This window comes from Lethenteron reissneri, chromosome 18 (assembly GCF_015708825.2).
Source record: "Lethenteron reissneri isolate LAM-NWPU_2019-01 chromosome 18, ASM1570882v1, whole genome shotgun sequence".
Taxonomy (NCBI): domain Eukaryota; kingdom Metazoa; phylum Chordata; class Hyperoartia; order Petromyzontiformes; family Petromyzontidae; genus Lethenteron; species Lethenteron reissneri.
The window spans coordinates 7,322,990-7,334,207 of record NC_083796.1 but is presented as its reverse complement, the minus strand read 5'-3'; the positions used below and the strand labels follow the sequence as shown (position 1 = coordinate 7,334,207).

The 11,218-nt window shown below is 45.5% G+C and overlaps 2 protein-coding genes across 2 annotated transcripts; both read right to left on the bottom strand.

Annotated features, from left to right (window-relative positions):
- On the bottom strand, positions 1-6,718 carry LOC133343789 (molybdopterin synthase catalytic subunit-like). Its single transcript, XM_061553617.1, has 4 exons — positions 6,595-6,718; positions 5,050-5,203; positions 4,508-4,631; positions 1-2,742 (listed from the first exon to the last, which is right to left on the bottom strand). Exons 1-4 carry the CDS (start codon positions 6,713-6,715, stop codon positions 2,614-2,616), a joined length of 528 nt encoding a protein of 175 aa, XP_061409601.1. The 5' UTR covers positions 6,716-6,718; the 3' UTR covers positions 1-2,613.
- Positions 6,719-7,301: 583 nt separating this feature from the next.
- On the bottom strand, positions 7,302-9,883 carry MOCS2 (molybdenum cofactor synthesis 2). Its single transcript, XM_061553618.1, has 3 exons — positions 9,811-9,883; positions 8,374-8,495; positions 7,302-7,434 (listed from the first exon to the last, which is right to left on the bottom strand). Exons 1-3 carry the CDS (start codon positions 9,823-9,825, stop codon positions 7,308-7,310), a joined length of 264 nt encoding a protein of 87 aa, XP_061409602.1. The 5' UTR covers positions 9,826-9,883; the 3' UTR covers positions 7,302-7,307.
- Between the last annotated feature and the right edge of the window lie 1,335 nt (positions 9,884-11,218).

Below are 11,218 nucleotides of genomic sequence, written 5' to 3'. Positions count from 1 at the left end.
AATCCCCTGTGGGCTGGTGTAACCAGGAGGTTCCTACCAGTATAACAACGCGCTCAGCATAAACACTGACCGCACGCTCATCACTCACAAAAAAGTGCCGTTCACACTCAGCATGTACCGTCAACACTTCATTCATCAGTCATAGGTGAAAGGTGTCTGGTGAGCGGTGTGGGTGATCATTGGTGGGGTGAGTGATGAAAAATGTCGGGGTCTCCCCGACCCTCTGCTCATAATTCAGGGCATTCATGCTCTTTGGTTCTTTCGGTAAAGTCACGTAGGTATAAAATAAAACCAAAGAGTATGGATCCCTGCAGTCACGAAAACTTCAAATATAGATTGGCCTTCATGCTGGTGAGCGAGCCTAGAGCTAAATCTGCACGGCCACTCCCTGTTCACCTTGCGGTGAATGTGCGACACGAATGCCCTTTGACTCCTATACTATTTATTTAAAGAGCTTAGATCTCCGGTCTCATCGACAGTATGTCGCGGTAAATTCTATTAGCGAGCAACTATGAAGGGGGTGGGCGGCCAACCCCACACCCGACCACCTTTGTCACCCCAGTGCCGATGATTACGCACCGCACCAAGAACTCGCTTTCGGCTGAGTCAACTTCCTCCGCACGAAAAGACAAAAGGCCCAAAAGAACTCGGCCCCCACCACCTTCTCACCGCGAACGTAAACATTTTGTCCGATACTCATCACCGTGGCCGATGGGTTACCGGTTCATTGCCACGAGGGGGCACTACGAGCGGCGCCGGCCTCGATCTCACAGACTGTGCAAGTCAGTCCTCCTCCAAACGTTGACAGTGCCCCACGTAAGATGTGTATATATCTGCTTGTGAGAGAATTGGTTTGAATTCTCATGACACTGTATACAGGCTAGAAAGCTGAAATGTAGCACAAACGCAATCAAATCTATGCTTATATAAATCCCAAAAATTTAGAAAAAAAATTCATTTGCCAAAAAAAACTTGGGATTGTTGTTACTTTTAGGATTTGAATTTAGGTCTACCACCAAGTGCTCTTTGCTGATGTCTAGTTAGACCATATAGAGTCCCATTTCCACCCCCCTCATGATTCTAAAACGTAACTTTCCTATATATTTGGCATTTCATAACTGTAAAAAGCACGTACGACCAGCCAAAAATGCCAAAATTGTCTACTATTCATGTACGTCTTCTTAAAAAAAATCTAGCTTAAATGCCATCATGCGCTTCCTTTATTAAGTGCTGTGTAATGACACACTTATTACACGAAAAAATGTACCGAGTTTTTCGTAGAGAAGGGGCATGTAGTTTTAGCTAGATTTTTTTTTCTTATACACACATTCTTAACCCATCATTAGCCATGTTCCCCTCTGCAATGTGAGTCAAGGTGTAGGCATCCTGGTTGCCATAGTTCCCATGTTACAAATAACCTTGCTGACCTGCATACCAGGCCATCACAAGGCTTCTGAACACTACCACGGGGGGCCTGCCATTAAATAGGGGCCCCCCAAGTTACTCATCGACTATTTTCCTCTGACCTCCGATCTGTCACATGAGTTTACCTCCTACGAGTGAAGCCCTCAGCTCCCCTAAATCACTTGGGCCATTCTCCCTCACTGGCCCCATCCTACAAGGTAATGCTCATTAACGCGAGAGTTCAACAAAGGCAAATATTTTCTGTTCACTACAAAGATTGCTTCAGCTGCCTCTACAGGCATCTAGGGTAATGGCCTCAAATGAATGCACCAAGGACACTCATTGAACTTCTACCCTGATAACGATTCTCACCCTGAACTTGGACTTACAAATTTGGCTTGGGCAGGTGGGTTCAATGTGACGTGAGCTTACGTAAATATGTCCATGCTGGCCAGACGTTGGGGACTGCAGCTTAATTGCTAAACCCACCCAATCAGCAGAGTTAAATAATAAAATTCTCTGCATCTGGTAGCCTTTTCGTTAGAACTTCAGTGTAATAATCATCCAAGCAGGTCATGAGCTGGGACCACCCCACTTGCACAACCACAAGAAAAGTGGTGTTTTGTCATAGCCACTTGGAATTGAGATTTCCCATGCTGCGGGCCACAGAATTTAGCTGTCAGAGGCATTTAGATCTGCACACAGTGACCTCACCAAGCAATTGGTACATGGCTGTACGAAGAGGGTAGGATGAGGGCATTACACTTTATCTTTCAATGAACCTCATGAAACAATGTTTATACCGTATACTCAACCGAACGCAAATAAACAATATTTTAAACACATACATTGTGCACAATTTATTATCTATATTGTACCTCCCACTCAGCACACCTCGGGATTAAGACAGCTTAACCCTTAAGACTCTGAGCAGCCAGGTTAGATATGAACACCAGATCAATTACACAATTGAGCCAACAATCAAGAAACAAATGCTGAGTTAGTAGTGTGTGTCTCATTCCATTTAGGCACTATATATAAATTCAAGTTGCATTATACTGCTGGTGTAATCTATCTTGCATCCTTACCAAGTAATCTCCAGTGAGGCCAGGAAAATGTCCAACTGTTAATAACTAAAAACGCAATTATTATCACTGTATATTTAAAATGAACTTAGAATCACGATCATGTTAATACTGCGTTATGAGTTCACGACGACGTGTCAACTGCATCTTCAGAGTCTCGTACATTTGTGCCGCATTCGTGTTTTCCCTGTTTTTCGGTCCAAGTGCATTCCTTATTCTCCCTCCAGGAGTACTCGTTGGTGTCATACACCTCCTGCAGATCCAAACACAACACCTTGTAAATCCACACGCAGAATTGCCCCTTAAATCGACAGAGTGGTAAACTTTAACTCTTCTAGATTTGAAGCTTTCGTGACTGCAAGGATTCATACTCTTAGGTTTTTTCGGTAAAGTCACGTAGGTAAAAAATTAAATAAAAAATTAATAAAAGTAATAATAGAAATAAAATAAAATATAAAATCACGACGTTTCGGAGACAACACAAGTCTCCGTCATCAGGTGGGACCGTCACAGCTAACTTGATGCAGTAATTTTAACCTTGACGGTCCCACCTGATGACGGAGACTTGTGTTGCCTCCGAAACGTCGTGATTTATTATTTTATTTCTATTATTACTTTTATAATTTTTTTATTTTATTTTTACCTACGTGACTTTACCGACAAAACCTAAGAGTATTTAACTCTTCTCACGCAAACTGCCAAGGGTTCCAAAAGCTTGACATCATAAGCTTGAGTAGAACATTGAAACTTTTTAAAATCAAATACAAATGACTGCATGTTTACAGTTTTTACTCAAGGCAAATCTTTATCCAATAAATCTGTTCACAAATTTTGTGAAAGCTTTTATTATTTCAATGGCATATCATCATTAAGTACAAATTATCTCATATTTGTTGAGGTTGTATTGCTAAGTGGCAATGAAGTAAACACGCAAAAGTATTCTAATACTCAGGAAAAATCACTGATTGATAGATGTAGGGGGAGCAATCATCAACAGCTTCTTCATCAGTTGGGTTACACAAATAAGTAGAACATACTAGGCCTAGTCGGCCTAGGGGAGACCCAGGACCAGGTCAGATATTCGTCATCATGTTAACCGTAGCTGGGAATGAAACTCATATCGCCAGGATCATAGCACAATCAATCGTTTTTATTTATTTATAGATTGTCTTTTAGCAATAAAATCGCCTCAAAGCGCTGCAACAGATATTTTATAAATTAAGGAATAGTAATTAAAATAATTGTGTACAAAACTACTTTAAAATAAACAGTGAACATAACGCAATCACTTGTCACTAAAAATGTATATTTTATAATCCTACGATAAAAAACAGGAACAGCAACATCTGACGGTGCTGTACAATAAGATCACAATGCATAAACAAATACAGGTAGTCCCCGACTTACGATGGTTCGACTTACGATATTTCGATCTTACGATGGCGATTTGACAAAATTGTAAAATATTTTACATTTCGCGCGGCAGGCAAACGCAGCAACGTACGAGGTACGATACTGTACGTTGGGACGCTGCCGGAATGTACGCATCTCCCGCCTGGTGTGGTGATGCCTCTCGCTCTCACCAGCGGTCGACGGAGTTAAGTTGTCACGGTGTTAGCGCGTGTATTTTTTTCTGTGTTTTTTGTTTTTCAAAGCCAAATTTGAGTGATAAAGCGTGTATTGTAATTAATAAATCCATACAGTATATAGTTTATACAGTACGGTACTGTAAATTGCTCTGTTTTGCTAAATTATCACCATTCTTTAAGACTCCTGGGTAGGCTCGGCCATTTTCGACTCACGATATTTTCGCCTTATGATGGAATCGTCGTAACGCATCTCCATCGTAAGTCGGGGACTACCTGTACATAATACAGCATGCTTACCACTACAGCATTCGTCCACCGATGATTGAGTAACTCATAATTGACTTCACAGGTCTGCTACCCTAATGTTCACAGCGACTCAACGGAGAGACAGCAGATTGGTTTCATTCTGAGAAAACTGCTCCCACTCACCTTCTTCCATATGGGTACTGTGGCCTTGAGGCTGTCGATGCAGTAGCTGACGGCATCGAGAGAGTCTCGGCGATGCGGGGATGACACGGCGATTACCACGCTCGCTTCCTCCACCGGCACCACACTGCACAAAACCAAATGTACGTCTGTTGAACTTATGTTGCGCCGTACATAGCCAAATGTGCTATGTACGGCAATGCAGACTGTCGGGCAAAGTGCTGTTAAGTGGGCACCGATTAAGAAAGGCACAGCGGCACACGCCGGGGTGGTGCAGCCGGACCCAGGCCTACCTACCTTTAACGCGCAAGTTTAGATGCTCGCACACTGGACTAGGCTACTCATTTAAGGCAGAGTAGAGCTAGGAGAGGCCCAGGACAAGTTCTGATACCGCTTACCATTTCTGTTGGCCACTGCGCCAACGCTCCCCACCACGTACATGCGTGAGAGCGTCTTGAGATGCTTTTGCATTTAGACACAATACGAATGTGCATTATTGTTGATGTTGATAGAAAAATAACGAGTGATTGGTTGCGCTTGCGAACCCGAGCCGGTGAGCCACTGCGATGTGCTCCAACGCAGGCCACTGGTGGCGCATCGCTGCGCACACCTTGCGCATCTCCGCAATCGCCATGGACTCGTAGGCCTCGTACTCCAGCCGCACCACTTTCCTCGCCTCGAAGCTGTCGCGTGTCATGCCTGCATACATCACAGCGTCCCCAACCCCGTTTACAAAAACGGCAACGGTCGGCAGGCGTCAATAAGCGCATGCGAGTGACACATTTGAGAATGAAGCACATGAAGGAACAAACGAACGAGGTGTCTAGTTCTCCAATGGGTTTTCGTGTTGTACCGTGCAGTTGTTTGGCATGATGTCCGACGTTTTTCTCCACGTGCTGGGAGCTTCTTCAGGAGCTGCATTGGAACCTCATGCCGAACAACACCAGGTATAAGCCAAAAACCCATCAGAGAGCTACACAGCGCAACCGGGAAGACCCACGCAGACGTGAGACGCCTTGCTTCATTTCCAAAATAAAATGTTATGAGGCTGTTGGCCAAAATGGCACTTTTGGACAAATGTTTCACAGCAGCAGCACTGGTGAAGAGGCCTTTTCAAGTGACTCTCAAAATACTTCTTAGACATCACCTCCCAGAGCCCTTCTCCGGCACAGGGTGCTGCACTGCAAGCTGTGAGTTTGGAATGGAAATTTGTTTGCCGTGTGACACGACTACGATGATGATAGTACAATGAAACATGCGAATGTGGGGAAGAAGAGTATTGTGCAAAACTGTACAGAATAATAACGTTTCGTATCTGTGCATACGCACAGTCTGCCAAGACAGCAAATTCGTATTGTGTACCGATTTGTAGGCATATGACCAGTGACCCCCCCCCCCCCCCCATTGTTATTCATTGTCACAATTTTGGGTTGCAAGTTAACATTTTTTTTGTCATCTAATTTTTTATTTTTACAAATAAAAATTCTGTCTCGCTTGTAAGTCTGTGAGCTCTGGTTATGTATAATGCCACATTTGCATATAATTTGAATAAAATCGTAAATAATAATTAATGCTCATTCACACAATTCGATGTGTGGACATATCGTGGGAGCGAGAATGTCTACTGATCGTGATCACGGCATTATATCACAAGACGAATCTGTTCCAGCCTCTCTCAAAGCAGTGCATTACCCCATGCTAGAGAATGACCCAAACAAGGAGATAACATACCTACTTCTGAGATCCCTTTAAGAGACTGCTTTCTACACAGTAGGGAGTGATACTTTCCTTACCGCCATACTACACAGATAAATGCGTGTCACATGACAGTGAAACTGACAGTTTTAATCCTCAAGAGCTGAAATGTATACAACATATGATGTTGGAGTTTATTTGTGCAAAGATTGGTCACTGGCCCAAAACCATCTACTCTCTACACAAGAGAACCCGGTTTAATCACAGGCAGCTGCCTGGAGTCGAGCCCAGGATCTCAACAGTGCCAGCTCCGCACTCTTGAGACACATGGCTACCTCGGCATGCCTATAGACTTGTCACTGTAAGTGCTGCCTGCTGCAGCGTGTCCGACTTGCCGATGAAGAGGGACACGGCCCCACAGCACGGGGCGGTAACGGCCGCCACTGCCTCCTCCACGCTCAGCTTGTGGTGCGACAGTGTCACCACATCCCTCTGACGGCTTGCAGCATCCACCATGGCCTGCGCGCAAACACCGTACCTGTCAAACACTGTCGGTGTAGCAACTGCAGTTTACAACAGTAATATCCTTAACAACTGCATAGGTTGACGCAGTTGTGCTGTATGGCCCTCCGATGTGTTTTCGGGTTGTGCTGAGAATTTATCGGCCAGATATGCGACGTTTTGCTCCACGTCCTGGGAGATTCAGGAGCTGAGGGAGCTAATACAGCGTTGTTGTGAAGAATTATGGGACAAAGCATGTTTAAACTGAACTCTGTTCTCGCTAAATAAAATGATTTTGTCCATTCGCCTCTTGGCTTGAAAATGTTAGCGTGGAGAGTAAATAGGCCGATGTACTAAAAATATTGTTTTATTACGTGAAGACATATATGAACACTTTTAGAATGTTAGGAGTTGATATTTTCAAGTGTATAAACACATCTGGTGGATGCGTTCTGAGAAAATGGATCGATGAAATGAGTTTGTGTGCAGGTGCTCGGTGGATTATTACCACACAGGATAGTGAGAGGTGGTGGTGGTGGCTTGGGGGAGCGGATTGACCACGGCTGATGATGATGATGTTTGTATCGTTATTGCTGCTCACCTGCCGCTAGCCGCCGCTCAGCGGGGGCACGAGAGCCACCTCCTGGCCTGGCTCAAGAAGAAGCTCTTCGTCACCCAAGGAGACGTACTGCTCCCCAACGGCGAGGACCAGGTTCTGCTCAATCACTCGGAGGCTGCGGGCAAAGTATGGGCATGGCAACAAGAAAATGTGAATCTCTGACAACGGCCTGCCATCATTGACTGCTGTTCACTTGATTCCTCATCCCTTACTCAGAGTAAACATTCCCATTGTTCTATTGGGTCTTGGCTGCGGTCGTTAGGACATTTTTAAAATTGTGTTATTCTTATTAGGCCCCATGGTGTAAAGTTCAGTCTCCAACCTTTATCCACGATATCTCTCTGGCCTTTATATTTATGTGCTATGAACAAGGGCGATTGCCTGAAACGTCACCTCTAATATATGTTTCCTTTAAATAATTCAGTGTTATTGTTTCCTGTGGTGAACCCACTTCTCATGGTGAAGGTGTAGAATTATTATCATCAACCCATCACAACTGAATAATTATTCAGGCCCGTCAACACTGTACCACCTGTGAAAAATAAAAGTGTAGTGCTCCCAGTAGTTTCCTGTTTAAATGTTTTAAACATAAATATACATGTTGCAAACTGGTTTGTGACAATGTAATGTTCCATTGACTTCTGATGTGAAGTGCATCTAAATTAAGATGATCAAATCATGCCACAACGATGTAGATTAACAACAGATTAATTAAACTAAATCAGATCGAATAATGTGATGTTTGCTGATAAAAACAGAGGTCTGGTAAAACATCTCACTAGGAACCAGGTCAGATGGCGGTCCATGGCTGATGTAATATTCAAGATGACGAGCGCGTCTGAGTGGACGTCTACCAATGAGGTGGGGTGATTACATTGGCTTGTGCGGGGATGCGAGGTGGATTATTAAATCGCAGGATCGTGAGAGATGAGACGGCCATGGCTTTAGGCTGCCTTCATCCGGCAGCGGATTAATCATGGCTAATGAGGATGATATTTTAATACAATTTTAAAATACTGGAAACATGTAAATGAGCCAAAGGGCCTCTTTGAACCTTGGATGGTGAGACACGATCTCCAGCCAGAGCTGCTGGGACGTGAGCTGCCTCGGCACAGTGAGGACCTCCCTCCTCGTCTCTGCCAGCTCGGCGCTCTTCGCAAAGTACAGCACCGTGATCTGGCCAGGGGTGAATACAGACGAACATTCACTGCCACCGCAGGGTCCCAATATCGCCGCCGTCATCAGATGCTGCTTCTGCTGTGTATGCTGATCGCGCCTGGTCATATGGAGTTTGTTTCTGTTTCTCCCATGTGCCTGTTTCTCCCATGTCCCTGTCTCCAGCCTTCACTTTCTGCGCTCTGCTTTCGTACGTGCATGTCTAAATGACTCTCGCGGTGCGCGTCCTGTATGTTGTTGAACTTCTTTCGCGCCGTACGTAGCCAACCGTGCTAATAATGGGAGATGCGTAGCCAACCCTGTATCTGCCTCTCCACGTCTCTCTAAGGTACACATGTATTGTCGTGTCTAAAGCACTATGCCCGTCTCTCTCAATGTCTCCCAGTGCCACTCTCCGTGCCTGTAGGGCCCCCACCACTCCAACCTTGTCCGGAGTGCGCAGTGCAACACGGTGAAGCCGGCGACCCGAGTTCGATTCCTGCTCACGGCCAACACCAAGTGACGATGAACGGAATGGGTCCTGGGCCTCCCCTAGGTCGACTCGGCCTCAAATGAGTACCTGGTGCGGTGTTGTAAACAATGACACTGGGGAGAGGCGTGGTTTCTGGCCACCCACCCCCTTCATTGTTGCTCGCTAACAGCACTTGCCCCTACAGTCTGTTGAAGGCTATATAACCTTGGCCAAAAAGTGCCATGCTAGGTGCACTTTGAGGCCACGTGATGTGTCGAAGAGCCCGCTGGCAGGTGACGGGACAGACCCAGGTGCCATGGGAAGACGGAGATGCCTGTGGCAGATTGCACCAACTTTGCCTCCCCCAATGTGCCAACCCTCTGCCCTCCGCTGTTGTTGGAGGGCGACTGCCTCCAACTCCCCCCACAGCATCCCACACAAACCTCCTCCTCCTCCAGGGGTCGATCTTGACACCGCTGGTACCGGTCATCGGCAAGTCCAATCTGCTCCACGGAATCCTTCTGTATACCCCACATCAGCCCGTCTCTTCTCCAGCCCGTGCCGCGCCCGTTTCGTCGCGTAAAGTAGAGCAATGAGTGTGGGCTACATGACCCAGCCAGCGCAGCCTTGCCGGCTGGAGTAGCTCACTAACGGAACTGTGTCCAGATCCTCGCAAAATCCATCCCTGGTCGAACCCAGGGATGGATCGCAGGCAGGGCCAGCCTGAAATGTGTCAAACCGGCGCAAAATGTTCCTTTGGAGGGCTGCACGTTTCGCGAGCATAGAGAAGGGAGGGCCATAGCCGTGGCCGTGACGAACCCGGTGCTTTTGTACGAGCAGGTAACTCACAACTCACACACTGACCTGCACCGCAGTCATTCACGTGGATATCCGGGCCGCCGTGTTCACCCGACAACACGTGGCATGTCACTTCCCCTTCCCACGCACCACGTGACCACAATTGCCTCTGTCTACCACAGGGCCCCCTCTGCGTTTTCGTCACATCCCAAAGAACGATCCAGTGCACATGGAACTTTTTGGGTCAACGTTGGGCAAACCGCATGTCAACTTTGGCGCAACGTTGCGTGTTTACTGGGAATGTGTTTCGTGAAAACGAGGAGCGTATTGCATTCACTGCCCATGGGGGCTTCAGACCAACGACTGGGTTTAGCTTGCTGGCCCGTGCAATGATCACATTGTACCAGCAGGTGGTAGCTTAGACCGACTAATGTTGCTTATGAACAAAATATATCCAATGCACAACTATGGTAATGTCTTCATTATGGGACCTCCTTTGCCAGTACCAAAATATGAGAATAGGTTTTCCACTTTTTTTCTGGTAACAGGTCCCATGATGTAGCTGCTCACCCCGAGCTCTCATTACTTTGATAGTGCTTGCGTCTTCTGGTCTAACACCGTTTTGAGACTAGGCTCAAAAGAAAGCTGTCTCTGGTGTGGACCAATCAGTTTCAGAGTACGTTTTTTGTTTGAATTCTGACCACAAGTATATGTGCTTAATGCTCAGATGATTCCTTGTAAAAGGTTTCAGTTTGGTGTATTAACATCCTAACACCTGTTTTCTTGCGATAAAAAAAGGAAAAACCAATTCTCATACGGTAATGTATATCTGACTGTTCTGGCCAATGAAAGGTAAAAATATAAAAACTAAATAGATGCCTGCAACAGTTTTCAGGACTGTACATGCAGAATGCGTGCCATAGCCTGAGGTTGCTCAGAGCACCAGCAAGAGATTGTTATTGTCCAAACGCAGTTTCCATCCAACGTTCATGATTGTTTAAAGTTTGTTTTGTTTAACCAGGAGGTGAGAACTCAAGAGATCAGTAGTCTCATTTGTAAGAGTGACCTGGGTCACCAAATTACAAAAACTAAATAAAGTACCAGCAATGGAGAAAATAGAAAAAAGAGCATTCGCAAATATTGCACAAATATAAATCATTGTTAAATAATAAATTCCTTGTCGTATAAATCGGTTCAGGTAGATAAATTTCTGACTGATCCTAGTACAGTTAGAATTAAGTTGCAGAAACATGAACGCGCTACAGGGTGACTATTGTACTAATCTATAAACAGTTATGGATATATGTTATGTTGACAGTATATTTTTCTGACCATGATCTATCCACTGCTGAATGAAGACCTCCCTAAGCTGACACCATCCCTGACGGTCTTGTGATGCAACACTCCATCTGGCACCTGCACATGAGCTCATCTGATTTCTCAATGTTTAAGGTGGTGATCCTCCCAGGCATGT

What these genes read in the sequence shown, in the direction of transcription:
- LOC133343789 (XM_061553617.1), bottom strand. Translation starts at nt 6,715, where the DNA reads ATGGTGGATGCTGCAAGCCGTCAGAGGGATGTGGTGACACTGTCGCAC. An exon ending in GCAGTGGCTCACCGGCTCGG is followed by an intron (nt 4,632 to 5,049) that starts GTTCGCAAGCGC and finishes GGTTTTGTGCAG; the next exon opens with TGTGGTGCCGGTGGAGGAAG. An exon ending in CAGTACCCATATGGAAGAAG is followed by an intron (nt 2,743 to 4,507) that starts GTGAGTGGGAGC and finishes TTGGATCTGCAG; the next exon opens with GAGGTGTATGACACCAACGA.
- MOCS2 (XM_061553618.1), bottom strand. An exon ending in ATCGTGTCTCACCATCCAAG is followed by an intron (nt 7,435 to 8,373) that starts GTTCAAAGAGGC and finishes CTTTGCCCGCAG; the next exon opens with CCTCCGAGTGATTGAGCAGA.